Source organism: Somniosus microcephalus, chromosome 13 (genome assembly GCF_052327205.1).
Source record: "Somniosus microcephalus isolate GS21.2 chromosome 13, FLI_Smic_1.0, whole genome shotgun sequence".
Classification (NCBI taxonomy): Eukaryota; Metazoa; Chordata; class Chondrichthyes; order Squaliformes; family Somniosidae; genus Somniosus; species Somniosus microcephalus.
This window is the reverse complement of record NC_140999.1, coordinates 58,283,459-58,308,939: the sequence shown is the minus strand read 5'-3', so window position 1 is coordinate 58,308,939 and position 25,481 is coordinate 58,283,459. Positions and strand designations below refer to the sequence as shown.

The 25,481-nt window shown below is 44.2% G+C and overlaps 1 protein-coding gene across 1 annotated transcript; it reads left to right on the top strand.

Moving 5' to 3' along the window:
• Positions 1-2,082: 2,082 nt before the first annotated feature.
• On the top strand, positions 2,083-25,146 carry LOC147108348 (cathepsin L2-like). The gene is made up of 7 exons (XM_086006036.1): positions 2,083-2,217; positions 5,549-5,671; positions 6,731-6,883; positions 7,574-7,795; positions 8,032-8,197; positions 21,760-21,865; positions 24,467-25,146. The coding sequence occupies exons 1-7, from the start codon at positions 2,086-2,088 to the stop codon at positions 24,564-24,566; spliced, it is 1,002 nt and encodes a 333-aa protein (XP_085862162.1). The 5' UTR covers positions 2,083-2,085; the 3' UTR covers positions 24,567-25,146.
• Positions 25,147-25,481: the final 335 nt, after the last annotated feature.

Genomic DNA, 25,481 nt, shown 5'->3' with positions numbered 1-25,481 from the left:
ATACCGTGGGCACGATCTTTGTCTGACAGAAAAGTAAATATACCTATGACCGGTCCGTAATCGTAAGCTTTCTTTTGATGTGACGCGCGTGTCGGTACGCTCTATAACTTTCGAACATATAGAGAACAGACAGACAGACAGACAGACAGAAGAGGTCTTTTATAGATATAGATATATTAATGATCTAGACGAGGGAACTAGAAGTAATATCTCCAAGTTTGTAGACGACACAAAGCTGTGTGTGCTGTGAGGAGGATGCAGAAAAACTCCAGTATGATTTGGACAGGTTGGGTGATTGGGCAGATGCATAGCAAATGCAGTATAATGTGGATAAATGCGAGGTTATCCACTTCGGTGGCAAAAACAGGAAGACAGATTATTATCTGAACGGCAATAGATTGGGAAAAGGGGAAGTGCAACGAGACCTGGGTGTTCTTGTGCACCAATCACTGTAGGTAAGCATGCAGATGCAGCAGGCGGTTAAGAAGGCAAATGGTATGTTGGCCTTCATAGCGAGAGGATTTGAGTACAGGAGCAAGGATGTCTTGCTGCAGTTGTACAGGGCCTTGGTGAGACCACACCTTGAGTATTCTGTGCAGTTTTGGTCACCTTTTCTGAGGAAGGATGTTCTTGCCATGGAGAGAGTAGAGCGAAGATTCACCAGACTGATGCCTGGGATGGCAGAAATGACATATGAGGAGAGATTGGGTCAATTAGACTTATATTCGCTAGAGTTTAGAAGAATGAGAGGGGATCTCATTGAAACTTATAAAATTCTAACAGGGCTAGACAGACTAGATGCAGGAAGGATGTTCCCGATGGCGGGGGAGTCCAGGACCAGGGGTCACAGTCTAAAGATAAGGAGTAAGCCATTTAGGACTGAGATGAGGAGGAATTTCTTCACCCAGAGAATGGTGAACCTGTGGAATTCTCTACCACAAAAGGCAGTTGAGGCCAATTCATTAAATATATTCAAGAAGGAGTTAGATATATTTCTTAAGGCTAAAGGGATCAAGGGATATGGGGAGAAAGCAGGGACAGGGTACTGAATTTGGATGATCAGCCATGATCTCATTAAATGGCGGAACAGGCTCGAGGGGCCGAATGGCCTACTCCTGCTCCTATCTTCTATGTATCTATCTATGTATGACAATCCGACAGCTTCATGGTCACTTTTACTGAAACCAGCTTTTCATTTCCAGATTTTTTAAAAACTGAGTTATAATTCCCATGGTGCTGTTGTGGCATTTAAACTCACATTCGCTGGATTATTGATCCAAGCCTCTGGATTGCTAGTCCAGTAATATAACCAGTACATGACCGTACCCTATCTCTATTCCGACTAACTTTAAAAACAATTGTGTCCAGAGTAATCTAGAATATTATTTACCATAGTGTAGGAATTCGGGTTCACCTAGGTAGCTTTCGGACAAATGCCTACTAAATAATCGAGTTCGACTTCAGGATAAACAATCAAGAAGTTCTTTAATGCAGGAACAGACGAAATACAGTAGGTAAGAGAGATGTATGCAGGAGATCCGTGGAGTATGTCTTTCCCCAGCGAGGACGCCACGAGGACTGAGTCCACAGTCCTGTGGATTGTGTGATGACGTCATCACGCTCGGCTGCGTTTTCCCGCAATTGTGTGGTCACGTGACCTGCGTCGTGATGTTGACGCGTTTGCCCACACTTGGGCGGTCACGTGACCCACGTCAGCGCATTTACCCGGCACTGAGGCTGGCCGTTGCGGCCGAAGGAGTGGGAGGCCGAACCGGGCCGGCGGCCATCGCGGATGCGGGAGGCCGAACTGGGCCGGCGGCCACCGCAGGAGCGGGAGGCCAAGTTGTGCCGGCGACCGTCGCGGGAGTGGAAGGCCGCGCTGGGCCGGCTCGCATCTGGGTGAGTCACGTGATGTGCGACGTGACGTCAGTGCATTCTTAAAGGGGCAGCGGCCCGAACAGGTAAGTTATATACATACATAGTTAAGTTAAAGTGAATTATGTACATTATAAGTAAGGGACACCCGGTGGTATCGCCACAATAGCTGATTAATTCCATTGGTTTTGTTCCATCAGATTGTCTGTCATGAAGTTCCCTCTGTTTGTGGGCTGTGTGGTGGTCTGCATTCTGGCGGCAGCCTCTGGCTCCCCATTTGACCCAACATTGGATGAAGCCTGGATCAGCTGGAAATCATTTCATAATAAGCAGTACAAAGAGGTAAGAAGCAATAAATGCTGATCATTGTACAAAGAATTGAGCTAGTAAAGGTTGCAGCAATTTTTCACAATTCAAATTACGACTCAACAATAACAACAACTTGCATTTATATAGCGCCTTTAACATAGTAAAACATCCAAAGGAGCTTCACAGGAGCGTTATCAGACACCAAGCCATATAAGGAGAGATTAGGGCAGGTGACCAAAAGCTTGGTCAAAGAGGTAGGTTTTAAGGATCATCTTAAAGGAGGAAAGAGAGGTAGAGCAGCGCAAAGGTTTAGGGATGGAATTCCAGAGCAAATCAGGGATGCACAAGAGGCCAGAATTGGAGGAGCTCTGAACTCTCGGAGGGTTGTAGGGCTGGAGGAGGTTACAGATATAGGGAGGGGTGAGGCAAGGGTGAGAATTTTAGAATCAAGGCCTTGCCGGACCGATCGCCAATGTAGGTCAGCAAGAATGGGGTGATGGATGAACGGGACTAGGTGAGAGTTAGGATATGGGCAGCAGAGTTTTGGATGAGCTCAGGTTTACCGAGGCTGCAAGGTGGGAGGCTTTGGAATAGTTGAGTTTAGAGGAAGCAGCTCAACAGCTAATCATTTCTTAACCTGATTTTTTTCTGCTATTTCACCAAATTAAAGACTCAAATGCAATATCTTTTTAATGAATGTTTAAGTTGCAAAATCTTTCAGAGTCTGATCGCTTATTTCCTAAAGTCCTTTAGGTAAGTGTTGATTTCGCTGAAGAACCATACAGAAGAGCAATTCAAGAATCTTTAAATAACAGTAATTTACAGAAATGGTCAATTGCCACCCAGTTATGAAGTGATGAGACTGTGAATCCATCAAGGAATTAAAGTAGATTTTAATATAATTGTCCCAGCATGCTAATGTGCCAAGACACATTTATCTCCTGTAGTTTTCTATATGGGGAGTTGCAGACCTCATCCAAGCTTGTCCAAGGATATAATGAGCAGGAAGGTGAGGCTTTGTCCACTGTCTGCTTTGCCTCAGTCTCCGTTCCAGCTCCGCCTCACGGTAACAGGATGTGAATAGAAGATGTTCAGAGCTGGGTGGTAGTGGGAGCCAGGTGGCAGTAATTGAAGAGGCTGTTCTAAGGGGATTTGTACATAGCACTCCTCGAGATGGTCAGCAGTTTGAAGCCAAGTTAACCTGGTCCATTCCAACAACAAGGAGAGAAGATCCATAGCAATAAAGAATTGGAGCTTCCACCGGGTATCTTCATTTATAAGAGTGCTACTCCTATTAAATATACCGGTGGGCAGTCCCTTCAGCTGCTACAGCAAAGGCAACACTGCAGCAACAGCGTTTCCCTCCCCTTCAATGGTAGACTGCCAGTGCAGAGTGGAGGTTCCGCTTGGAAAACTGGACAGGGTCACGGTGGGTGAAGTTCTAGACTCTGACCTATTTCCAGTGGTGATGCTGCTCGTGAGGAGAATTACCTCCCAACAAGTCTGTTGTTAGTGAGGAAAGTTATCCTCCACAACATAGATAATCAGCGCTATCACAGGAATGGAGGAATGGGAATACTAATATGGGATGTAGAGTCTGTCTCTTTCACATTTGATTGTGCTACTGGAGTAATAAAAAATTACCCAAATTTACAATGGTATGTAGGGGGTGGCGTGTGGCGCGTGCGCCCAGCCAGTTATGTCCCTGACTGCCTGTGAGCGGTTCGAGTTGCTCCCATGCCCCTGGGTTCTAGACACCAGACTTGGGTACAGGTGGCGATACGGAAAGACTCGAGTAGACAAGTGGTTTGGTGTAAGAAAACCAAGATTTTTTTAAAACAGAAAATGAAAACACAGTCTTATATTACTGGTAGAGAAACAATTACAGGCATATAACACTATAACTATACTTATACAGGGAATGGGGAACACACGGCACATCGAGGGAAAAACAGCTACTTTAACAATCCCCTTATCCTTATTAAGTAGATTAAGCTATGAGGGGCCAGGAATTCATGATCACCAACCCAAAGCAAAACCTGTTGTTTTAGCAATCGCGAGTTTTGAGGTTTGGGCTGCTGTCCTTTGGGGTACTCCATCGCCACATGGTCTCAGGGCGCGGTGCTGGAGCTGCTGCTGCGACACACCTTTCTTCTCCTTAGCTACCGTCGTCATCTCGTTGTGATGGGTTCTCTTCTTCTTCTCCCTCGGGCGGTCGTTGGCGGTAATGTTGCGTCAACGAGATGATTAGCAGTCTTCACTGCTTAAATTTTACTACCAAAGCGTCAAACGCCAGCATATTCATTGTGGCGTGGACACCTGTGTTTATTCGCAGTGTTCAACAAGATTCTTACTCCCCGCTCCCCCCCCCCATGCACTAGCTTATTTGCAGTGTTCGCCCAACCAACTTAGTCTCACTGTCCTCAGATATTTTCTTCCCCGAGCGTCAGCTTAGAACTCGGCGCTCGGTCTTAATTAATACGTCTTCTGCTGCCCTTCTTTGCTTTGTCGGGTCTACCTTACTCTTCATCTTGGTTCGTCTCGCCTTGTTTCCTCTGCCCTCTCTTGTGGCCCGGGTGTCCTGGGTGACTTTGGACTCAGGTCTCGTTCCCCTCCCCTGCTGTTGGTATGGATGTCTTTGGTTGCTTGCACAATGTGGGGAGCGAGAAGAGAACCCACCATGAGGCCAGGGTGTGAGTGCGAGCGGCGGTAGCCCAAGACCAGACAAGAGGTCAGAGTCAGGAGGAGAGAGCCAGCAGAGTCAAGAGAGAAAGACAAGACCAGAGAGCGATTGCTACTAAGGGCCTACAGTTATACTCCTTTCAATGGCCCTTATCTGCGCGCCAAATCAGGTCAGTCCATTGTTTCACTTTTGGTGGGCTGTTTTAAATGATTGTACCAATCTAAAATAACTGGTTTTAGATGGCCGTTTATCACACCTAATGGCCTGATGTCCGGCCTGTATTGTCATTAATGCATTTTAATCGGCCTGTCCAGCCTCGATGGCTTCCAATTATTTATGCGGACAAACTAATGGCCTCATGTTTAGGCCTAACTGGGTTGATCTGTTCCAATTTGACGAAAATGCATATTCAAATGTTTGGCCCTTCAAACACAAAAGTCCTTTTCACAGAAATGCATTTTAAGTTTCGATTTCCCAAAGCTGCTTGTTCTGTGCTGCAGAGTTCAGGCTTTTAAAATCTTGCAGGCTTTTGGTCATGAGGTGCGGACGCCATCTTTGGGTACCCTTTTCAAATTGTCCATAGGGTCCCTTTTATTAATAACCTTGGGAGAATGTGGAAATTTTGCAAATCCTACAGGTAAAAGAGGTTAAAGTTTAACTTTGGTGTAATAATATTTTTAGGATGATAGTAATCATAGAAGAATGGTTTGGGAGAAGAATATGAGATACATCGAACAACATAACGTGGAGCATACAATGGGGAAGCAGACATTTACTGTGGGAATGAACCAGTTTGGAGACCTGGTATGTACAAAGTGGAGACGAGGGACACCAGCTCCTGAAAGTGCTTTCAATGAATCAAGAATGATAGTGCTTTGTAGATCGACTGTGAAACAGTGAAACAAAGGCCTTATAAGCATACCAGTTTCTATCGTGTACTATGGTTACCTGGCTATCTGACACACTTGGAAACCTAACACCATACTTAAGAGTCTCTAACCAAGCTACTGAGAAATTCACACAACTAACATTCTTGTTTGGCTTCCAGACAAGAAACCTGTCATTGACGTCACACGTATGCTGTCGAGTTAAAACTCCACAGCATGTGGGAAGATCCGGACTTCCGAGTTTTCCCATGCTTTACTGGGCTCCCCCCACCCTGCTCCCGGCGGGTCCAAATGTAAAAATTGTCCCCAGAGGTACAGCAACAGTTACTTGCTTCAGAACCTCAATTATGAAAGGTGTTGAACCTTCGATATATGAGTACATGTTCTCATACCCAGCCTTCCAGCAGCTGTCATCCCAAGTCTCAAAGTCTCTTCAAGAGCTACATGACAGACATCTTTCTTCAGTTTAGTGGAAGGACCTATGTTTGTAACATATCCGACTTCATCTCCATCTATCTTTGTGCAGTGATCATCTTCTTCCACTTTTCCCCCCTTTATTAACTGCTAAGTCCTCTCTGTTGTCCTTTGTAAGATGTTTAGGAGATTTGTTTGTTCAAGCTTACCAACTCATCTATGAATGCTCTCCAGAAGACTTGCTTAAATGTGGACCAAAAGGGACCTTCCTGTGATTTTTCTCTCTGATGTTAAGACATCTCATTAATTGGACCACACCTACACTGTGAGGAAATCCAGGCCACAGATGTCTGTAACTGCAGCGAAAGCTAATAAAGCTCCCTTGTTGACTGTGATTCTCAGAAATGCTAAACTATCATTTCTAGCACTCAAGAATTTATTGAATGCTTTAAATGAAATGAACAGTGGTAATTTATGCAAATTCACTGTGAAATTGTAAAACAATATAATAGAATCTTTAACCCCACTAAAAGTTAAAATTTCAGATTTCTTGACTTTCTAGACCACTGAGGAATTCAGGAAGTTTTTGAAGGCATCCAGTATAAAGGAAGCTGAGAACGCAACTTGCAAAGTGTTTACAGCGCAGGAGAATGCTGAACTGCCTCCAACCATTGATTGGCGTCCTAAAGGCTACGTTACTCCAGTCAAGGATCAGGTAAAGATGGGGAGAAATGCTTCGAATGGTTATTAAAGTGAAAAGATTTGAAGAACTGTTGGTGACGGACAATATTGAAAACACAACGAGGTAGATCTTGACTTCGTGCGATATATGCAACAATGAATGAACAGCTTGCTGTGATGTATTGAAGTCTGCAAGATTTTGTAATTAATTGGACATGGCACAATACATCAATACAGAAATTATGGGATAATTTCTTTTGTGCGCTATATGTAACAAAATTGTAAATCCTGTCTTTATAACCTCAGTGCACAAAGAAAAGCCCTTACATTTGCTTTTCTCTTATTCCTCTTTTATAATCGCTATTACTACAATGATTGCTTCTTTGAATTTTCTTCTCTCCGAATAGCTATCTTACACTCCCTTCCTTCCTCCTGCATGCTTCCTGAATGTGGTGAAAGTCTCCTGGAATCATCTCCTGCGCTGACTCATTATTCCTTGACACATGTTACTGCTTTCCATTCCTCCCAAAATCTACAGGCTTTTTGAAACCCAAGCTTAGTGTCACCTAACCCGTACCTCTCTATTTTTTTCCTCCTGTCTCACTTTTTCACCCTTGGTGGAGTCCGTAACTATGGGCTTCATCGTGGTTCCTCAATAGTCCAGAAAATAGGGAACGACTTAAAACATTTCTCCCCTCACTGTGAATCTCTATTTATTTGTTAGGGCCAATGTGGTTCATGCTGGGCTTTCAGTACTACTGGTGTACTTGAAGGGCAGGTGTTTAAGAAAACAGGCAAGCTCATTTCCCTGAGTGAACAGTACCTGATGGATTGTAGCAGAGCTGTAGGAAACGCAGGATGTAATGGTGGATCTGTCATGGGCGGCTTCTTATTCATAAAAGAAAAGGGCATCACTTCCGAGCAGTCCTATCCATACACTGCAAAGGTAACACTCCTCTTTAACTTCATTGACTGGCATTTGTCAGAAAGTTGATTGGCTTTGATTACTCAACTTGTTATGAATGGAAAGAGGATCCTGCACCGCTGCCGTAACTTTTTCCAGAAGTGCAGCGGATTTACACTGCACTTCCGGCAAAGCTACAGCAACAGCTGCGAGGAAATTCCCGGCCAATGTTTGGATCCCATGTGTACTGTTCTTTCTCTGACTTTTTTTTGTTTTAGGATGGGAATTGTACATTCAACCAAAACGATATTGTCGCCACTTGCAAGGGGGTCAAGCAGATTCCAAAGAATTCTGAAGCGGATTTAGCTGCAGCAGTGGCCACGGCTGGACCGATATCTGCTGGCATAGATGCAGAGCACAGATCTTTCATGTTGTACAAATCAGGTAAGAAGCAGGATTCACAGGAGGGATAAATTGGCCCACGCCAGTTTTCGGCTGCGAACCAGGAAGCACGCGCCAAAAGTTCTGGCCCAAGTGCCACTTGAAATTAGTCAACAAGCCTCATCTTAACTCAGGCCAGCGGCGGGTATCTGTCCGCCTCCAGATTCAACTCGCTGCTCTGGACCCCTCCAATTTTGCGTCACGTGCCTCTTCAGCAGTAAGTACTGGAGTGGGTGGGAGCAGAATGGGAAAAGAGGCTCACTGCGCACTAGCACCGTCATGCAGTAGAGCTAAGGAGCTGAGAGAAGCATTCCTGCTCCACGTTATGGTAAGTCGTTTTTGGAAAAAAAACTTATGGTGGCAGCCTCCAGTGATCCCTTTAAAGACCGCTGATTAGATGGCATGTAGTGCGCACAGCACTTGAATCCTTTGTTTGATGGCTTTCAAATGGAAGTGTCACCGAATGAAATAGTAGCAGGGTAAGTTGGTCTGCTTGCCATTCCAAGGCACCCTCTCCATAGCACAGCATAGCAGCATCGTTTCAGTCTGTTCTTGCCCCATGGAACTTATCTATTCCTACCTCGACTCTTTTTTCTCCCCTTGTCCAGTCTCTTCCCACCTACATCTCTTCCGACGCCCTCCGCCACTTTAACAGTTTCCTGGCCCCAACCGCCTCCTTTTCACTGGTCGTACAATCCCTCTACACCTCCATCCCCATGGCCTGAGGGCGCTCCGCTTCTTCCTTGAACAGAGGCCCAACCAGTCCCCATCCACCACCACCCTCCTCTGCCTGGCTGAACTTGTTCTCACATTGAACAACTTCTCCTTTGACGCCACTCATTTCCTCCAAATCATAGGTGTTGCTATGGGTACCCACATGGGTCCTAGCTATGCCTGCCTTTTCGTGGGATATGTGGAACACTCTTTGTTCCAGTCCTACTCGGGTCCCCTCCCTCACCTCTTTTTCCGGTACATTGATGACTGTATCGGTGCCGTTTCCTGCTCTCGCCCTGAACTAGACAATTTCATTCACTTTGCTTCCAATTTCTACCCTTCCCTCACCTTCACATGGTCCATCTCTGACTCTTCCCCTCCCTTCCTTGACTTCTCCGTCTCCATCGCTGGGGATAGGTTATTGACAAACATTCACTACAAGCCCACTGACTCCCACAGCTACCTGGACTACACTTCCTCCCACCCCGCCTCCTGTAAGGACTCTATTCCATTCTCCCAGTTTCTCCGTCTCCGCTGCATCTGCTCTGACGATGCCACCTTCCATACCAGTGCTTTCGACATGTCTTCCTTTTTCCTCAACCGGGGATTCCCCTCTACTGTGGTTGACACAGCACTCGACCGTGTCTGTTCTATCTCCCGCACTTCTGCCCTCACCCCTGCCCCTCCCTCCCGGAACCACGACAGAGTTCCCCTTGTCCTCACCTTTCACCCCACCAGCCTCCGCATTCAACAGATCATCTTCCGCCACCGCCAGCGTGATCCCACCACCAAGTGCATCTTCCTCTCACCTCCCCTTTCAGCATTCCGTAGGGACCGCTCCCTCCGCCACACCCTAGTCCACTCCTCTATCACCCACTTCCCCTTCACCCGACACCTTCCCATGCAAGCGCTGGAGATTCAACACAGGCCCTTATACCTTCCCACTGTCCAGGGCCTCAAACACCTCTTCCAGGTGGAACAGCGATTTACTTGTACTTCTTGCAATTTAGTATACTGTATTCGCTGCTCACGATGTGGTTTCCTCTACATTGGGGAGACTAAACGCAGATTGGGTGACTGCTTTGTGGAATACCTCTGTTCAGTTCGTAAGGGGGACCCCGAGCTTCTGGTCGCCTGTCACTTTAATTCTCAGCTCCACTCCCACTCGGACCTCACTGTCCTCGGCCTCTTGCATTATTCCACGTAAGCTCAACGTAAGCTCAAGGAACAGCACCTCATCTTTTTATTAGGCACTTTACAGCCCTCTGGACTCAACATAGAGTTCAACAATTTCAGATCATAACCTCAGCCCCTATCACATTTTTTATCCACATTTTTTGTTTGTGCTTTTTTTTTGTTTTTTTGGGGGGGGTTTTCCCTCCCACATGGCAGCTGTCTTTCATTCTGCCAGCGCAATTCACACTCCATCTAGAGCCATCCTTTGTTTCGTAACCTGTCCCATTACCATCTCCTCTTGCCTTGAATATCTCTTAATGCCTCTTTTCTTCTCCTGCCTTCCATCCTATCACAGACCTTCCCTTTTATTCTTTCATCCCCTCCCCCATTTCCCAGCCCCGAAACTCACTTTAAAATCTGTTCCTTTTCCTGCTTGTTTCCAGTTCTGACGAAAGGTCTTCAACCTGAAACATTAACTCTGTTTCTCTCTCCACGGATGCTGCCTGGCCTGCTGAGTTTTTCCAACATTTTCTGTTATAGCAGCATACCTACCTGGCAAAAGAGGATTTGAGTGTACAGCTTACCATAATTAACCAGTAAGAGCCCTATGGTGTATATTAGCTGCAGGTGTCCCAGCAGCAGACAGTACAGCTCTGCTTTTGTTTGTTTACTGACTCAGAACCTCTGCATCCATTTTCCAGTTCTGCATGGTCATTGCCAGGTACCTGTGCTTATGCCTTTAAATGTGGGTACGTGGAGGTGGTCGCATTCCTCCATTTTCTCATCTCTCGTCCTCCTCCAATAAAATAACAGCTTTAAAGAGGGATTCCCATTGGGAAACCCATTGTCCCAATATTTTGGATATACCGAAAAAAGGCAGTCAGTGCATTTGGCACAAAGCTTGCAGAGCAACGAAATGAAAACAGGGAAGAAACAGAATAACAAGAAAAAGGTTCAGAAATACTCCCCAAATGCTGCTACAGATCTTTCTATAGGGCACTTTAAATGCACGTTCATAAAGAATACATACATGCAAGTATGGTAGGGTGGAACGTCTATCTGCCGCTGTCTCCTGCCACTGGCCTACCCAAAATCCATGGGACGGGGTCTTTTAAATATTTTGGGAGGACAACAACAACAAAAACAACTTGTATTTATGTAGCGGCTTTAACAGAGTAAAACATCTGAAAGCGCTTCACAGGAGCATTTTCAAACAAAATTTGATGCTGAGCCACATAAAGACATATTAGGGCAGATGACTAAAAGCATGGTCAAAGAGGTAGGTTTTAAGGAAAGAGAGGTGGAGAGGTTTAGCCAGGGAATTCCAGAGCTTAGGGCCTAGGCAGCTGAAGGCATGGCCGCCAATGGTGTAGCGACTAATATCGGGGATGCTCAAGAGGCCAGAATTTGAGGAGTGCAGAGATCTCCGAGGGTTTTAGGGCTGCAGGAGGTTACAGAGATAGGGAGGGGTGAGGCCATGGAGGGATTTGTAAACAAGGATGAGAATTTTAAATCAAGACATTGCTTAACCGGGAGCCAATGTAGGCCAGCGAGCACAGAGGTGATGGGTGAACAGGACTTGGTACGACTTAGGACACAGGTAATAGAGTTTTGGATGACCTCAAGTTTACAGAGGGTAGAACATGGGAGGCCAGCCAGGAGCTCCCATGCAGGAATTGACACAACAGGGACACTGGCCCGCTGAGAAGGATGATATTGTGTGATGCCCTGCTTCTGAGAGGGGAGACCCGAGGCCCGAATTGGGCCGATATAGTAATCTCAGATGTAATGCTTAAGTTATCCACCAGAGGGAGACAAATGCAAAGGGATTATATTTACTAGTCTTAAGGTAAAATTGCATTATGGGTAGAATGACTCATAGCATCCTCCATATTGGTTGCATCGTGCAGTAGAATTAGAAGTGCATGCCTGTAGCTTGTAAGAGCTCTGTTCTCTCCTTATTCTGTATAATTAAAAGTAAAGTTTTGAGTTCCTGACGTCTCACTTATATCAATGATTTGGACCTTACTACTCGGATATAACATTTGGCAATGAGGATTAGCTGTTTCAACTTGAAGAAGGGGAATTAAAAGAAGATCACTGCATCTGAATCATGGCTACTCGGGTAGGAGAGATTTCTGCTTTTGATGTTCAAAATCAAACATGGATATGGTACTGTGAGTTATTGGAGCATTTCTTTGTAGCAAATGATATTGTTGATGTTGGAAAAAGGAGAGCTTTTTTGCTAACTTCGGTGGGAAGTCTGGCGTATAGTTTATTGAGAAACTTTTGCAGTCCTGCAAAGCCTGGAGATAAATCATTTACTGAATTAGTGGACTTGCTAAAGGAACATTTCAATCCCAGACCGAGTGAGATTGTACAGCGTTTCAAATTTAATTCATGGAACAGGATACCGGGATAAACTGTGTTGGATTATGTAGCGGTGTTGAGGAAACTGGCACATGATTGCAATTACGGGAACAGCTTGAAAGACATGCTGAGAGATAGGCTGGTTTGTGGGATAATGGATGCTCGAATGCAGAGGAGATTATTGTCCGAGACTGGGCTTACGTATGAAAAAGCATTGGAACTTGCTCAAGCCATAGACAGCTAACCATGATGTGAAAGAAATACAAGGTTCAGACTGGTCTACTATGAAGCAAGTTGCAGGTCAGACGCTGGTGCACAAGTTAAATATGAGTCGCACACCACAACGTGAGCATTTAAAGGCATGTTATAGATGCAATGGAGATCACCTGGCAAGGGAATGCAGGTTTCTGGAGGAAAAGTGCCACAAGTGTGGGAAAAAAGGACATATAAAATGTGCATGCAGAGCAAAAGCTACCCTGGAGGTATACAAACCTAAAGGGGGAGAAAAGCAAAACCTGGTAAGAGGAGTGAAAAAACAGGGAGCACATCACATCAGTGGAGAAGCTGAGAAAGAAGACGACATGTTCATATTGCATAGTATGGTAGCGGACATTCCAAAAGTGGATCCTATCACTTTGTAACTGATTGTAAATGACACTAAGGTCAATTTTGAGGTGGATACTGGATGTGGTGTTACCATAATGAATAGGGAAGAATATTCAAAATTGTGGAACCGTGCAAAAGTTCCAGAGTTAAAGTCTTGCTCTATGAAGCTTAAAACCTATACCGGTGAACGAGTGGCAACCTTGGGTACAGCTGTTGTAACTGTGAAACACAGGGACACCGTGGAACAGCTGCCTGTAGTTGTAGTATCGGGTTCTGGACCAAACTTGTTAGGTCGGGGCTGGATAAAAGAACTTAAATTGGATTGGGGAGCAATAAATCAATTGGAAGGAGGCAAACAGTTGTCTTTGCAAGAAGTCTTGATTGAACATGAGAGCGTGTTCAAGGAAGAACTTGGAACATTTAATGGCCCCCCAGCTAAGATTTATGTAGACAAGGAGGCACTGCCAAGATTTTTTAAACAACGACCTGTGCCTTATGCCATGAAACCAAAGGTAGAGGCTGAGCTTGACCGTCTTTTGAGAGAGAACATTCTGGAACCCGTGAAATGTTCAGAATGGGCAGCTCCAATTGGACCTGTTTTAAAACCAGACAATTCGGTAAGAATCTGTGGAGATTATAAATTGACAGTAAACAGGGTGTCTAAACTTGAACAGTATCCTATTCCTAAAACTGAGGATCTTTTTGCAAACCTGGCTGGAGGGAAGAAATTCACGAAGCTGGATATGAGTCATGCATACTTGCAGATTACACTAGATGAGGAATCCAAGAAGTTTGTAACCATAAATACACAGAAGGGTTTGTTTACCTATAACCGCTTGCCATTTGGTGTTTCATCTAGTCCAGCTATCTTCCAGAGAACTATCGAGGGTGTACTGCAAGGGATTCCACATGTTTCTATCTATCTGGATGATATTCTGGTGATGGGAAGAACCGACCAGGAGCATCTGAGCACTCTGAGAGAGGTACTGCAAAGATTGGATAAGGCTGGTTTACGGCTCAAGAGAAGTAAGTGTACTTTCATGGGGAATGAGGCCATGTTCCTGGGACACAGAGTGGACGCCACCGGGCTCCATCCAATCAAGGAGAAGGTAAAAGCACTGCAGGAGGCCCAGATCCTACAAATGTGACTGAGTTAAAAGCTTACCTGGGACTGCTAAACTATTATAACAGGTTTTTGCCAAACTTGTCAACAGTGTTAGCACCTCTTCACAAACTACTGCGCAAGGAGACACAGTGGCAGTGGGAAGAGGAACAGAGGGTTTCATTTGAACAATCCAAGAAACTGATGCTGTCCTCGGATGTGCTGGTTCACTACAATGCAGAGAAAGACATCATTCTCTCTTGTGACGCTTCACCTTACGGGGTGGGGGCAGTTCTTTCACACTGTATGGAAGATGGAGCTGAAAGACCGATAGGGTTTATGTCTCGAACTCTGACCCCAGCAGAAAAAACTATTCCCAGTTAGATAAAGAGGGATTAGCAGTAACGTTTGGGTTACAGAGGTTTCACAAATACATATATGGCAGGAAATTCACCATATGCACTGATCATAAACCTCTTCTATCTCTTTTTAATGAGATGAAAGCAGTACCACAGATGGTGTCACCCCGAATCCAGAGATGGGCAGTGACATTGAGAGCATATGAGTATGTCATCATTTACAAAGCGGGCAAGTACCATGGGAACGCAGATGCCTTGAGCCGTCTTCCACTACCAGGTACACCTATCCGTGCAGCTCCAGAGGACAGAGTTTTGATGTTGGAGGACACGGACACGGCAATTGTGACCGCAGAACAAGTAAGGACTTGGACTGGTAAGGATCCAGTACTGTCTAGAGTCCGAGAATATGTAATGAGGGGTTGGCCACAACATCCGGAAGGGACTGATTTCACACCTTACAGTGTCAGGAAAACAGAGCTGAGTGTGCAGGATGGTTGCGTGTTGTGGGGAGCTTGAGTGATTATTCCACAGCCAGCACAACAGTCTATCCTAGTGCAGCTACATTAGTGTCATCCTGGAGTTTCGCACATGAAAGCCTTGGCAAGGAGTTACTTGTGGTGGTCAAAGCTAGATGAGGAGATAGAAAATCTTGTCAAGACATGCAGCACTTGTCAAGAACACAGGAAGGCACCAGCAGCAGCTCCACTCCACCCCTGGGAGTGGCCGGATAAACCATGGAGGAGATTACATGTTGATTATGCGGGTCCATTCATGGGAAAATGTTCCTCATAATCATTGATGCACATCCCAAATGGATGGATGTGTATCCTGTAAATTCTGCTTCATCTACAGTTACTATAGACTGCCTGCGTAGGAGTTTTAGTAATCAAGGGATACCAGAGATCGTAGTAAGTGACAATGCCACATGTTTTGTGAGTACAGAAACAAAAGAGTTCATGAGAAACAATGACATAGTGCACGTGACTTCAGCTCCATATCATCCATCTTCAAATGGACTTGCGGAGAGAGCCATAGAAACATTTAAGGAGATGATAAAAAAAAGTGCGGAAGGGAGTTTGACAGCAAAGGTGTCACGAGTTCTGTTCAGCTACAGAATAACACCTCAACCTACCACAGGACTCTCTCCTGCTGAGTTATTGTTAGGACATCGACTACGCTCCACTCTTGCCCTGGTTCATCCAGATCTAAAAAGGAAGGTGGAAAACCGACAGTTCAAACAAAAGGAGAACCATGACAGAAGGACAAAGAGCCACAGTTTTGGAGTAGGAGATGCGGTCCTTACCAGAAATTTCAGTTATGGTCCAAAATTGATTCCTGGCATCATGGACTCAATGACCAGTCCAGTTTCATGTAAGGTCATGTTGTGAACGGGTCAGGTAGTACGCAGACATGTGGATCAGATACTGACTAGACAACGGGAGATCGAACTGGAAGTTCCAGAGGAAAGGTTGGAGGACAAGTTGGTCCCCAGTTATCCAAATGCATTGGTGGTCCCAACACCACGAACAGAGACAGCTATAACTGGACCCCTTAATCAAGAGGAAACCATCGAAGCAGCGTCAGATACTCTGAGTACTGCTCAGGAGCAGCAGGTGGCTCTACCACAACCAAGCAGGGACTTGACTGTAAGACGTTCAACAAGGCCTCACAAGCCACCAGAGAGATTGATCACAACCTGCTAAATTCGTTCAGGATGGCCTATCGTTAAAGGAGTTTCCTTATGGACTTTTTAAGAATGTTGTTAAGAATTATTGTAACTTAAGAGGGGGGATATAGTAATCTCGGATGTAATGCTTAAGTTATCCACCAGAGGCAGACAAATGCAAAGGGATTATATTTACTAGTCTTAAGGTAAAATTGCATTATGGGAAGAATGACTCATAGCATCCTCCATGTTGGTTGCATCATGCAGTAGAATTAGAAGTGCATGCCTGTAGCTTGTAAGAGCTCTGTTCTATCCTTGTTCTGTGTAATTAAAAGTAAAGTTTTGAGTTCCTGACGTCTCACTTATATCAATGATTTGGACCTTACTACTCGGATATAACAGCCGAAGACGAAGTTAGAAGAAAATAAGTTTCAACATTGAAGTATCACTTCAATGGAAATTGTGACAGCTGTGCCTTCCCTAGAGCCCACTCCTACACCCAGTTTTACCTTTAGATATAGGACCTGCTGGGCAGCACTTCTGGAGTAGCCCAGGAATGCCCTCAGACATGGCCATAACATTGGATCTTACCATTATTGGGGATGTGCAAAGAAGCACCTGCTTCTATCCCCCTTCCTCCCACAGACCACACTTTCTTAAAGAAGATGGGAGGTCTTATGTTCATTAATAAATAGACATTCTTATTATGAACACAGCTAGCTTTTGCTAGTTACTTTATTGAGCACATGTGGACTAGGTACAGTATCTGTAGAGGCTTCCATCTTGACTGCTGCCTTGTGGGTAGCCTAGTGCCTCATGGGTAATGTAGTCTTAATATACATACAGCTGGGTAGTGTAGTCTTATACATACAGCTATACACAGCTCTACGGCTCCACCTAGTGTCCACTATAGAATGACATGTTATTGATCATTACATCCCCCTTTGAGGTTTAACAAAATCAATATCAATCAACTTTCAAGAAAACAATAAAGATAATATCAGTAACACTTTTGTTAGTGTTCTGTAAACATAAACATTTTCAAAACAGTCAACACATTTTCAAAGCTTTACATTGTACTCAAAGATTAAGTCTATCAGGCTCTTTTACTTGACATGTGGATCTTCTCAACACGGGTAAGTCTGATGTGTCTTCATGAGATTGTTCTGGCGGTGAATGACAAGATGCAGTTGCGGCATTGTCATCAATCTGGTCTTGAATAGTCTCTTGTGTTTTTAGGAGGGAACGGCGGTTCCTCCTGAGAATCTGTCCTTCCTCAGTTCTAACAGTGTATGACCTTGGTCCTACTTCAAGAACTGTAGCTTTCCTGTTCCATGCATCTGGATCCTCAATCCTGACAACATCATCCCTTGTCAATGGTTTTAGAGTTTTGGATGACTTGTCATAGTATGATTTTTGTTTCAGCTTTAACAGTTGAAGTCTCTGTCTCAGTTCCTCACTTTGTTATTCTTTTGCACAGCAGGGTAGCGTGGTGCGCAACTTGCGACCCATTAGTAGTTCAGCAGGTGAAGAACCACAGTCTAAAGGTGAGGCTCGGTAGCTCAGCAGGGCGAGATAAGGATCAGACTTGCTTTCTGTCACTTTCTTCAGTAGCTGCTTGAGAACTTGAACACCTTTCTCTGCCTTACCATTTGACTGAGCATACAAAGGACTGGATGTGATGTGCTGAAAGTCATAATGTGCTGCAAACTGTTGCCACTCCTTACAGTTGAAGCACGGACCATTGTCGCTAATGGCAATCCTGGGAATTCCATGTCTGGCAAAGATGGATTTCACATGCATTATGACACTGCTTGCTGTGGTGCTTGAGAGCAGCGCCATCTCAGGATAGTTAGAATAGTAGTCAATCACTATTAGATAGTCTTTACCATTTAAATGAAAAAGGTCCATACCAACCTTTTGCCATGCTGCTTTTGGTATGTCAGCTAATATCATTGGTTCCTTTGCTTGTTTGTTTTGGTGTTTCTGACATGTCTCACATTTGCCTATCATGTTCTAAATGTCCTTATTTATGCCAGGCCAATAAACAGTGTCTCTTGCTCTCCTTTTGCATTTTTCAATTCCGAGGTGTCCCTCATGAATCCTTTTGAGCATGTCTTGATATAAAGCCTGTGGAATGACTATTCTGTTCTGTTTTAGTAATAGTCCACTTGCGACACTCAATTCTGACCTTATGTGAAAATATTTTGGACAGGAACCTTTTGGCCAACCATGATGAATGTTCTCTATTACTGTTTGTAATACTGTATCTTTTACTGTTTCTTCTGCTATTTGCTTTGATTTTGTATCTGACACAGGCAGCGCAGCAGTGACCATACTCACATGAACATCCACGTCTTCTTCAGTAGAGCTCACATGACTCATTGTGGGTGCTCGGGATAGTGCATCTGCTAACACTATGTATTTGCCTGGTGTGTAGATCAGTTCAAAGTCATATCTTTGCAGCTTCATCATGAGTCGTTGAATCCTTGGAGACATCTCATTCAGGTTTTTTTTTATGGCAACCAGAGGGCTGTGGTCTGTCTCAACTGTGAAGGTGGGAAGTCCATATATGTAGCCATTAAACTTTTCTAGTCCAACTACTAAGCCTAGACATTCCTTTTCAATCTGGGCATACCGACACTCAGTATCAGTCATAGACCTGGAGGCATAGGCAACAGGCTTCCAATCTTCACCCTCTGCTTGTAGCAAGACCGCACCTAGGCCATCTTTTGATGCATCCATTGACACTTTGATTCTTTATGTTGGGTCAAAGAAGGTGAGTACAGGTGTGGTTGTCAGCACTGTTTTGAGGTTTATCCACTCTTGTTCATGTCTTTCTGTCCATGCGAACTCATTTGTTTTATGTAGCAGGTCTCGCAGACAGGCTGTCTTGGCTGACAAGTTAGGAATGAACTTTCCAATGAAGTTTATCATCCCCATGATGCGTAGCACTCCTTTTTTGTCAGTGGGTCGGGGCATTTTGAGTATGGCGTTTACTTTTTCCATATCTGGCTCTATTCCTTTACCAGATGGATTACCTCCTAGGAAAGTGACTTCCTGGATGCCAAACTGACACTTGGCTTTGTTGAGCTTCAGTCCATTCCGGCGTATGCTCTGTAGCACTTTAGTCAGTCTCTCATTGTGTTCTTTCAGTGTGGAGCCCCAGATGATGATGTCATCAACATAGACCCAAACTCCTTCCAGACCTTCAATTATGTGTTCCATCGCTCTATGAAAGATTTCAGATGCAGATATTATCCCAAAAGGCATTCTGAGGAAACAATACCTGCCAAATGGTGTGTTGAAGGTACAGTATTTGGTGCTCTCTTCATCCAGTTTTAGTTGCCAAAATCCTTGTGAGGCATCGAGCTTTGTAAAGTATCTGGCACCTGACATTTCACTGGTGATTTCTTCTCACTTGGGAATCTGGTAGTGTTTACGTTTTATGTTTGCATTTAAGTCCTTTGGATCCATGCATATTCTTAGGTCATTGTTCTTTTTCTTTACACATACCATGGAGTTAACCCAGTCTGTTGGCTCTTCGACTTTCCTGATGACCCCTAGTGTGGTCATTCTGTCCAGTTCATTCTTGAGCCGGTCACGCAGGGGTGCTGGAACTCTTCGTGGCGCATGTACCACTGGCTGAGCATCCTGCTTTAGCTGGATCTTGTAAGTGAATGGTAGAACTCCAAATCCTTTGAACACATCCTGGAAATTATTCACTACAGAATCCACCGAGTCATCTGGTCTGCTTATGGCACAGTTTATACGGTAGACTCTTTTGACCAGTTCTAAGTCCTCACAAGCTTTGTCACCCAGTAGTGAATCAAGCCTTTCAGCCACAACAGAAAACATGAGATGATGCACTTTGTCTTTGACTGTCACTTTAAGTCTGCATACACCTAAGCTATCTATTTTCTGTCCATTATAGTCCTTCAGTAGTACTGACTTTTTCTGTATTTTGGGCTTTTCTTTCATATTGTTAATGTCACTCATACTGATTAAGTTTGCTTTTGCCCCAGTGTCTAGTTTCAAGGTAACTAATGCTCCAGTTACCTGCAGTGGGATCATCCATTTGTCCTCTTTTACTGCATGAACTTTATGTTCAGCATTGTCCATTTCTGAGGGCTGCACATTTTCTGTATCCTTTTTGATATTGTCACATGACACCATTCCTACAAAAAATGTCTCACTTAAATCAGTGTCCTCAATTACATTAACTCGTTGCCCTTTCTTAGTTTGTACTTTTGAAAAGCATTGTTTGGCAAAGTGATTCCTTCCATTACACTTTGTGCACATTTTTCCAAATGCTGGGCATTGTCTTAACTGGTGTTTGTAACCACAGCGTTTACAGTTAAAAATTTCATCCTCCGATTGCTTTTCATTTCTGTTCTGCCCATGTTTCTTCCCCTTATAGTACACAGCACCGACAGCAGCATTATCACTCATTACAATCGCATCATTATTGATTTCACTGAAAGTCTTCGCGTGCTTTCGAGCTAGCTCGCTGGCTTGGCATATTTTCACTGCATTTTCCAAATTTATTTCGGTTTCTCTCAACAGACGTTCCCTGACTATTTTATCATGAATACCAAACACAATCTGGTCACGAATCATGGATGCTTTGAGCTCAGAGAAATTACATGTCTGTGCTTTCAGTTTCAGATCAGTTATAAAGCTATCAAAAGTCTCATTTTGCTGCTGTGTCCGAGAACAGAAGATGTATCTTTCATACGTCTCATTCTTTTTGGGAGAGCAATGTGCATCAAATTTTTTTAGCACATCTTCTAATTTTTCTCTGTTCTCCTCTGGATTAAATACAAATGTATTAAATACCTCTATCGCCTGTGGGCCTGCAACCGTAAGCAGCAACGCTATCTTCCTTGCGTCTGGCTTTGTACCGAATCCGATGGCTGCAATGTAGAGTTCGAATTGTTGTTTAAGAGTCTGCCAATTGTAGTCGATGTTTCCTGTGAGTTTCAAACGCTCTGGTGGCTTCAAATTCTCCATGTCGCTTTTCACAATTTTTAGCAGATCTTCACCATCCTGGTACCATCTTATGTTCATTAATAAATAGACATTCTTATTATGAACACAGCTAGCTTTTGCTGGTTACTTTATTGAGCACATGTGGACTAGGTACAGTATCTGTAGAGGCTTCCATCTTGACTGCTGCCTTGTGGGTAGCCTAGTGCCTCATGGGTAATGTAGTCTTAATATACATACAGCTGGGTAGTGCAGCCTTATATATACAGCTCTACACAGCTCTATGGCTCCACCTAGTGTCCACTATAGAATGACATGTTATTGATCATTACAGGAGGGGCAGAAAGAAGATGGGAGGGGTGGAAGGCCAGGATGTTGAGAATCTGTCCCAAATAGTGCATCCACTGGGATCGTGCCGGGGGTCCGTCCCTATCCCCATGCCCATAGGTCAGAATGTTTACCCTCGGTGACCTTACCATGAAATTTAGATATTTCCCACTCAGAATTCCAACTTTTATTGTGGAATCCACTACAATGTTTTGAAATTCCGCAATAACAGATACAAATATTTATTTTTCTGTAGGAATTTTTTATGAGCCTCGCTGCAGTACTGTCAACCTTGATCATGGAATTTTGGTAGTTGGATATGGAACTGAAAATCAGAAGCCATATTGGATTGTTAAAAACAGGTACGTCACAGAGCGGGGGTGGGAGGACTATATTAAATGCATGGTAATTCTGACTCCGAGTTTAAATTTATTTATAATTAAAGCTAAAGCTGTAAATAAAAAGTTCTGTCGAACTGGCAATCTGTTTAATTTTTTTTCCCCAATTGGAATTTGTTGTCAAGATATTAAAGTTTCGCTGAAGACTCTCCGTAATTGGTGTCACCTGTGGTAGCACTCGCTCCTCTAAGTTAGAAGGTCGTGGGTTCAAGTTCCACTCCAAGAATTTGAGCACATAATCTAGGCTGACTGTCCAGTGCAATACTGAGGGAGTGCTGCACTGTCAGAGGTGCCGTCTTTCAGATGAGACATTAAACCAAAAAGTCTGCCCCCTCAGATGGATGTAAAGATTCCATGGCACGATTCAAAGAAGAGCAGGGGAGTTCTTCCTGGTGTCCTAGCCAATATTCAATCACTCAACCAACATCACTGAAACAGATTATTTGGTCATTATCTCATTGCTGTTTGTTGGAGTTGAGGTTATGACAGGAGCTATATAAATAGAAGTTCTTTCCTTCATTACTTGGGAAGCTTAGGCCTATGCCCATAGTACAGGACACCACCAAGACTGAGAAAAAGAAATAAATTCAAATGCAGTAACTTACTGTAAGCTTGGTTTTAAATACCTTAGACTGTTGAAGGAAGGGTAGAAGGAGGAAGGTATGGAGCTCTACACCATTAAGGGTGGGAAAGAATAAGAGCAGTGGCTTGTGAACATGTTCTTGACTTTAGCACAGCGAAGATGAAAGGACGAGGATAGTTCGTAGGACAGATTGCGTGCAGATCAGTGAGAGAAAGGTTACCCGTCAGATGACAGGCAATATCTTGTATCCTGATATTATCAGAAATGTGGGGTGTCTGTTCTCTTATCACTGGCCCTGCCTCCCAACTCTGTACCTTGTGCTCCTGGCTTTGTGATGGACAGGAATCCAGGTGAGAACCGAGATCGATGACATGAACACATTGACCTTGTGCTCTGTGTGATTGGCATCTGCTGTGAAAATATGACTATCTTTGCAGTGACTGGCAGTAGGACGAAAATGTTCAAGCAGTTGGGGGAATTGCAGCTCCCTGGAATCCTGGCCAATAATGCAATAGCGGGCACCCAATCTGCTGTGGTACTAACATCTGTAATACTCCCGAGGGACCTAGCAAGCTTTAGTGCAACTGGCCAGCACGCAGGGTGCTGTGGGCTGCTGCAGAAACCACGTGCAAGGCTCATCAAAGCTGCAGGCAATTCTAACTTGGGGGTCTTTCCATAATACGGCTGGGTCAACTGAAATTTTAAAGACTGAGAGAGATCGATTTTTGTTAGTTGAGTGTGTTAAGGGATATGGAGAAACAGCAGGTAAATGGAGTTGAGGTACAAATCAGCCTTGATCTAATAGAATGGCCAAACAGGCTTGAAGGGTTGAATGGCCTACTCCTGTCTCTATGTTCCTATGGAGCTCCTCAGTAGTGCTGTAGCCACACAGTGCCCATTTGAAATGCAAAAGTCCCCTTCCTAGTGTCCGCCTCCACCCTGACCCTCTGCCCTGCACAGTGTCCCTTGCCACTCTGCCCTCATGCCACCTCTATCCCCTTGCCCTGTACTCCTGCCCCTCCATGATGGAAAACTCTATGCCAGTGCCCTGCAGGCAGCCAATATCCCTTGGCAGACTGCCAGTGCCTGAAATTCTTGCCCTATCTCCTTCCGGTGCTCCTGACAGATCATGGGCAATGCGTCCAGAGCATGTGGTAAATATTCAAATGAGCTGAACTTGCACTGATGAGTGAGGATTTCTGCACTAGTGTGCTGGCGCTGCCCCTTTAAATATGGAGCTGGGGGACAATCTGGTTCGGGACAGTAGTGAGGACTCTAAAAATAAGTACGGATGAAATGATTGACTACCGTGTGGAACATGATGATTCTTGAGCTATTACAAATATCATGGCAAATAAGGCCACCAGGATGATACTGGGGCTTAGAGGGTTAAATTATAGGACAGGTTGCAAAAACTTGACTTCTATTCCCTTGAGTTTAAAAGATTGAGGGGTGATCTAATCAAGGTGTTTAAAATGATAAAGCGATTCGCTAGCGTAGATTCAGAGAAACTATTTCCTCTGATGGGGGAATCCAGAACAAGGAGGCACAATCTTAAAATTAAAGCCAGACCATCCAGGAGTGAAATCAGGGAGCACATTTTCACACAAACGATAGTGAAAATATGGAACTCTCTCTCTCTCAAAAGGCCCTGGATGCTGGGACACTTGAAGCTTTCGAGGCTGAGATTGGCAGATTATTGTTGGGTAAGGGTATCAAGGGATATGGAGCAGGTAAATGGAGTTGAGGTACAGATCAGCCATGATCTAATTAAATGGTGGAACAGACTCGAAGGGCTGAGTGGCCTACTCTCGTTCCTATGTTCCTATTCTAGTGACCTCTATCCCTCCAGGTCTCATTTAACTCCCACTCTCTGTGCCTTCAATGTAAAGTAAGATATCGCCTGCAAATCTTATTTGTATGATTTTATTTCTAATGATATGACTCACCAGGACAGTAACGCAAACTTTTATTTGTTTTAGTTGGGGAGCAAATTGGGGCAACAAAGGTTATGTCCACATGGCTAAGGACATGGATAACAACTGTGGAATTGCTTCAAGTGCAGTTTATCCTGAGGTGTGAAGGTTCAAGTGTATCGGCTGGAACTGGATAAAACTCCAACTACAGGAATCTCATTACGTCTGCCCAGAGCTGCTGATTTTATGGATCATTGTTAATGCTGTCCATCTTCACTTACCTTTGTCATTGTAATTTATGTCTGCCCATGTCCTAACTCGCACCAAGTCCTGTTCACCCTTCGCCCCTGTGCTCACTGACTTACATTGGATCCTGGTTAAGCAATGCCTCAATTTTAAAATTCTCATCATTGTTTCCAAATCCCTCCATGGCCTCGCCCCTCCCTATCCTTGTAATCTCCTCCAGCCCTACAACCCCCTGAGATATCTGCGCTCTTCTAATTCTGGCGTCTTGAGCATCCCTGATTTTAATCGCTTAACCATCGGTGGCTGTGCCTTCAGCTGCCAAGGCCCTAAGGTCTGGAATTCCCTCCCGAAACCTCTCCGCCTCTCTTTCTCTCTTTCTTCCTTTAAGATGCTCCTTAAAACCTACAACTGCCCTAATATGTCCTTATGTGGCTCGGTATCAAATTTTGTTTGATAACATTCCTGTACGCCTTGGGACGTTTTACTACGTTAAAGGCGCTATATAAATACAAGTTGTTGTTATTATGGAGGGTTAGCTATAAAATGTTAAAATAAAAAATAAAAAATTCTCTATTATTAAGAGGGCTGAAAACCTATTTTCTGGAATCAATGGAAGTTAATAAGCCTACGTGCTTCAGCAGTTGCATAAAGGATAATACTATTACAAATTTGTTGTGTACAGTAATACTGTATTGATGTGTTGAGTAAATATATTGTCTAACATGTACAGACAATGTGTATCAGTAGTAAAATATGTAATAAAACTTGCCAGCAGTAAGTCTGTGTGCCTTATTGTTGTCCAGCTGAGTGGGACTGTACCTGGCTGGTTCGACTT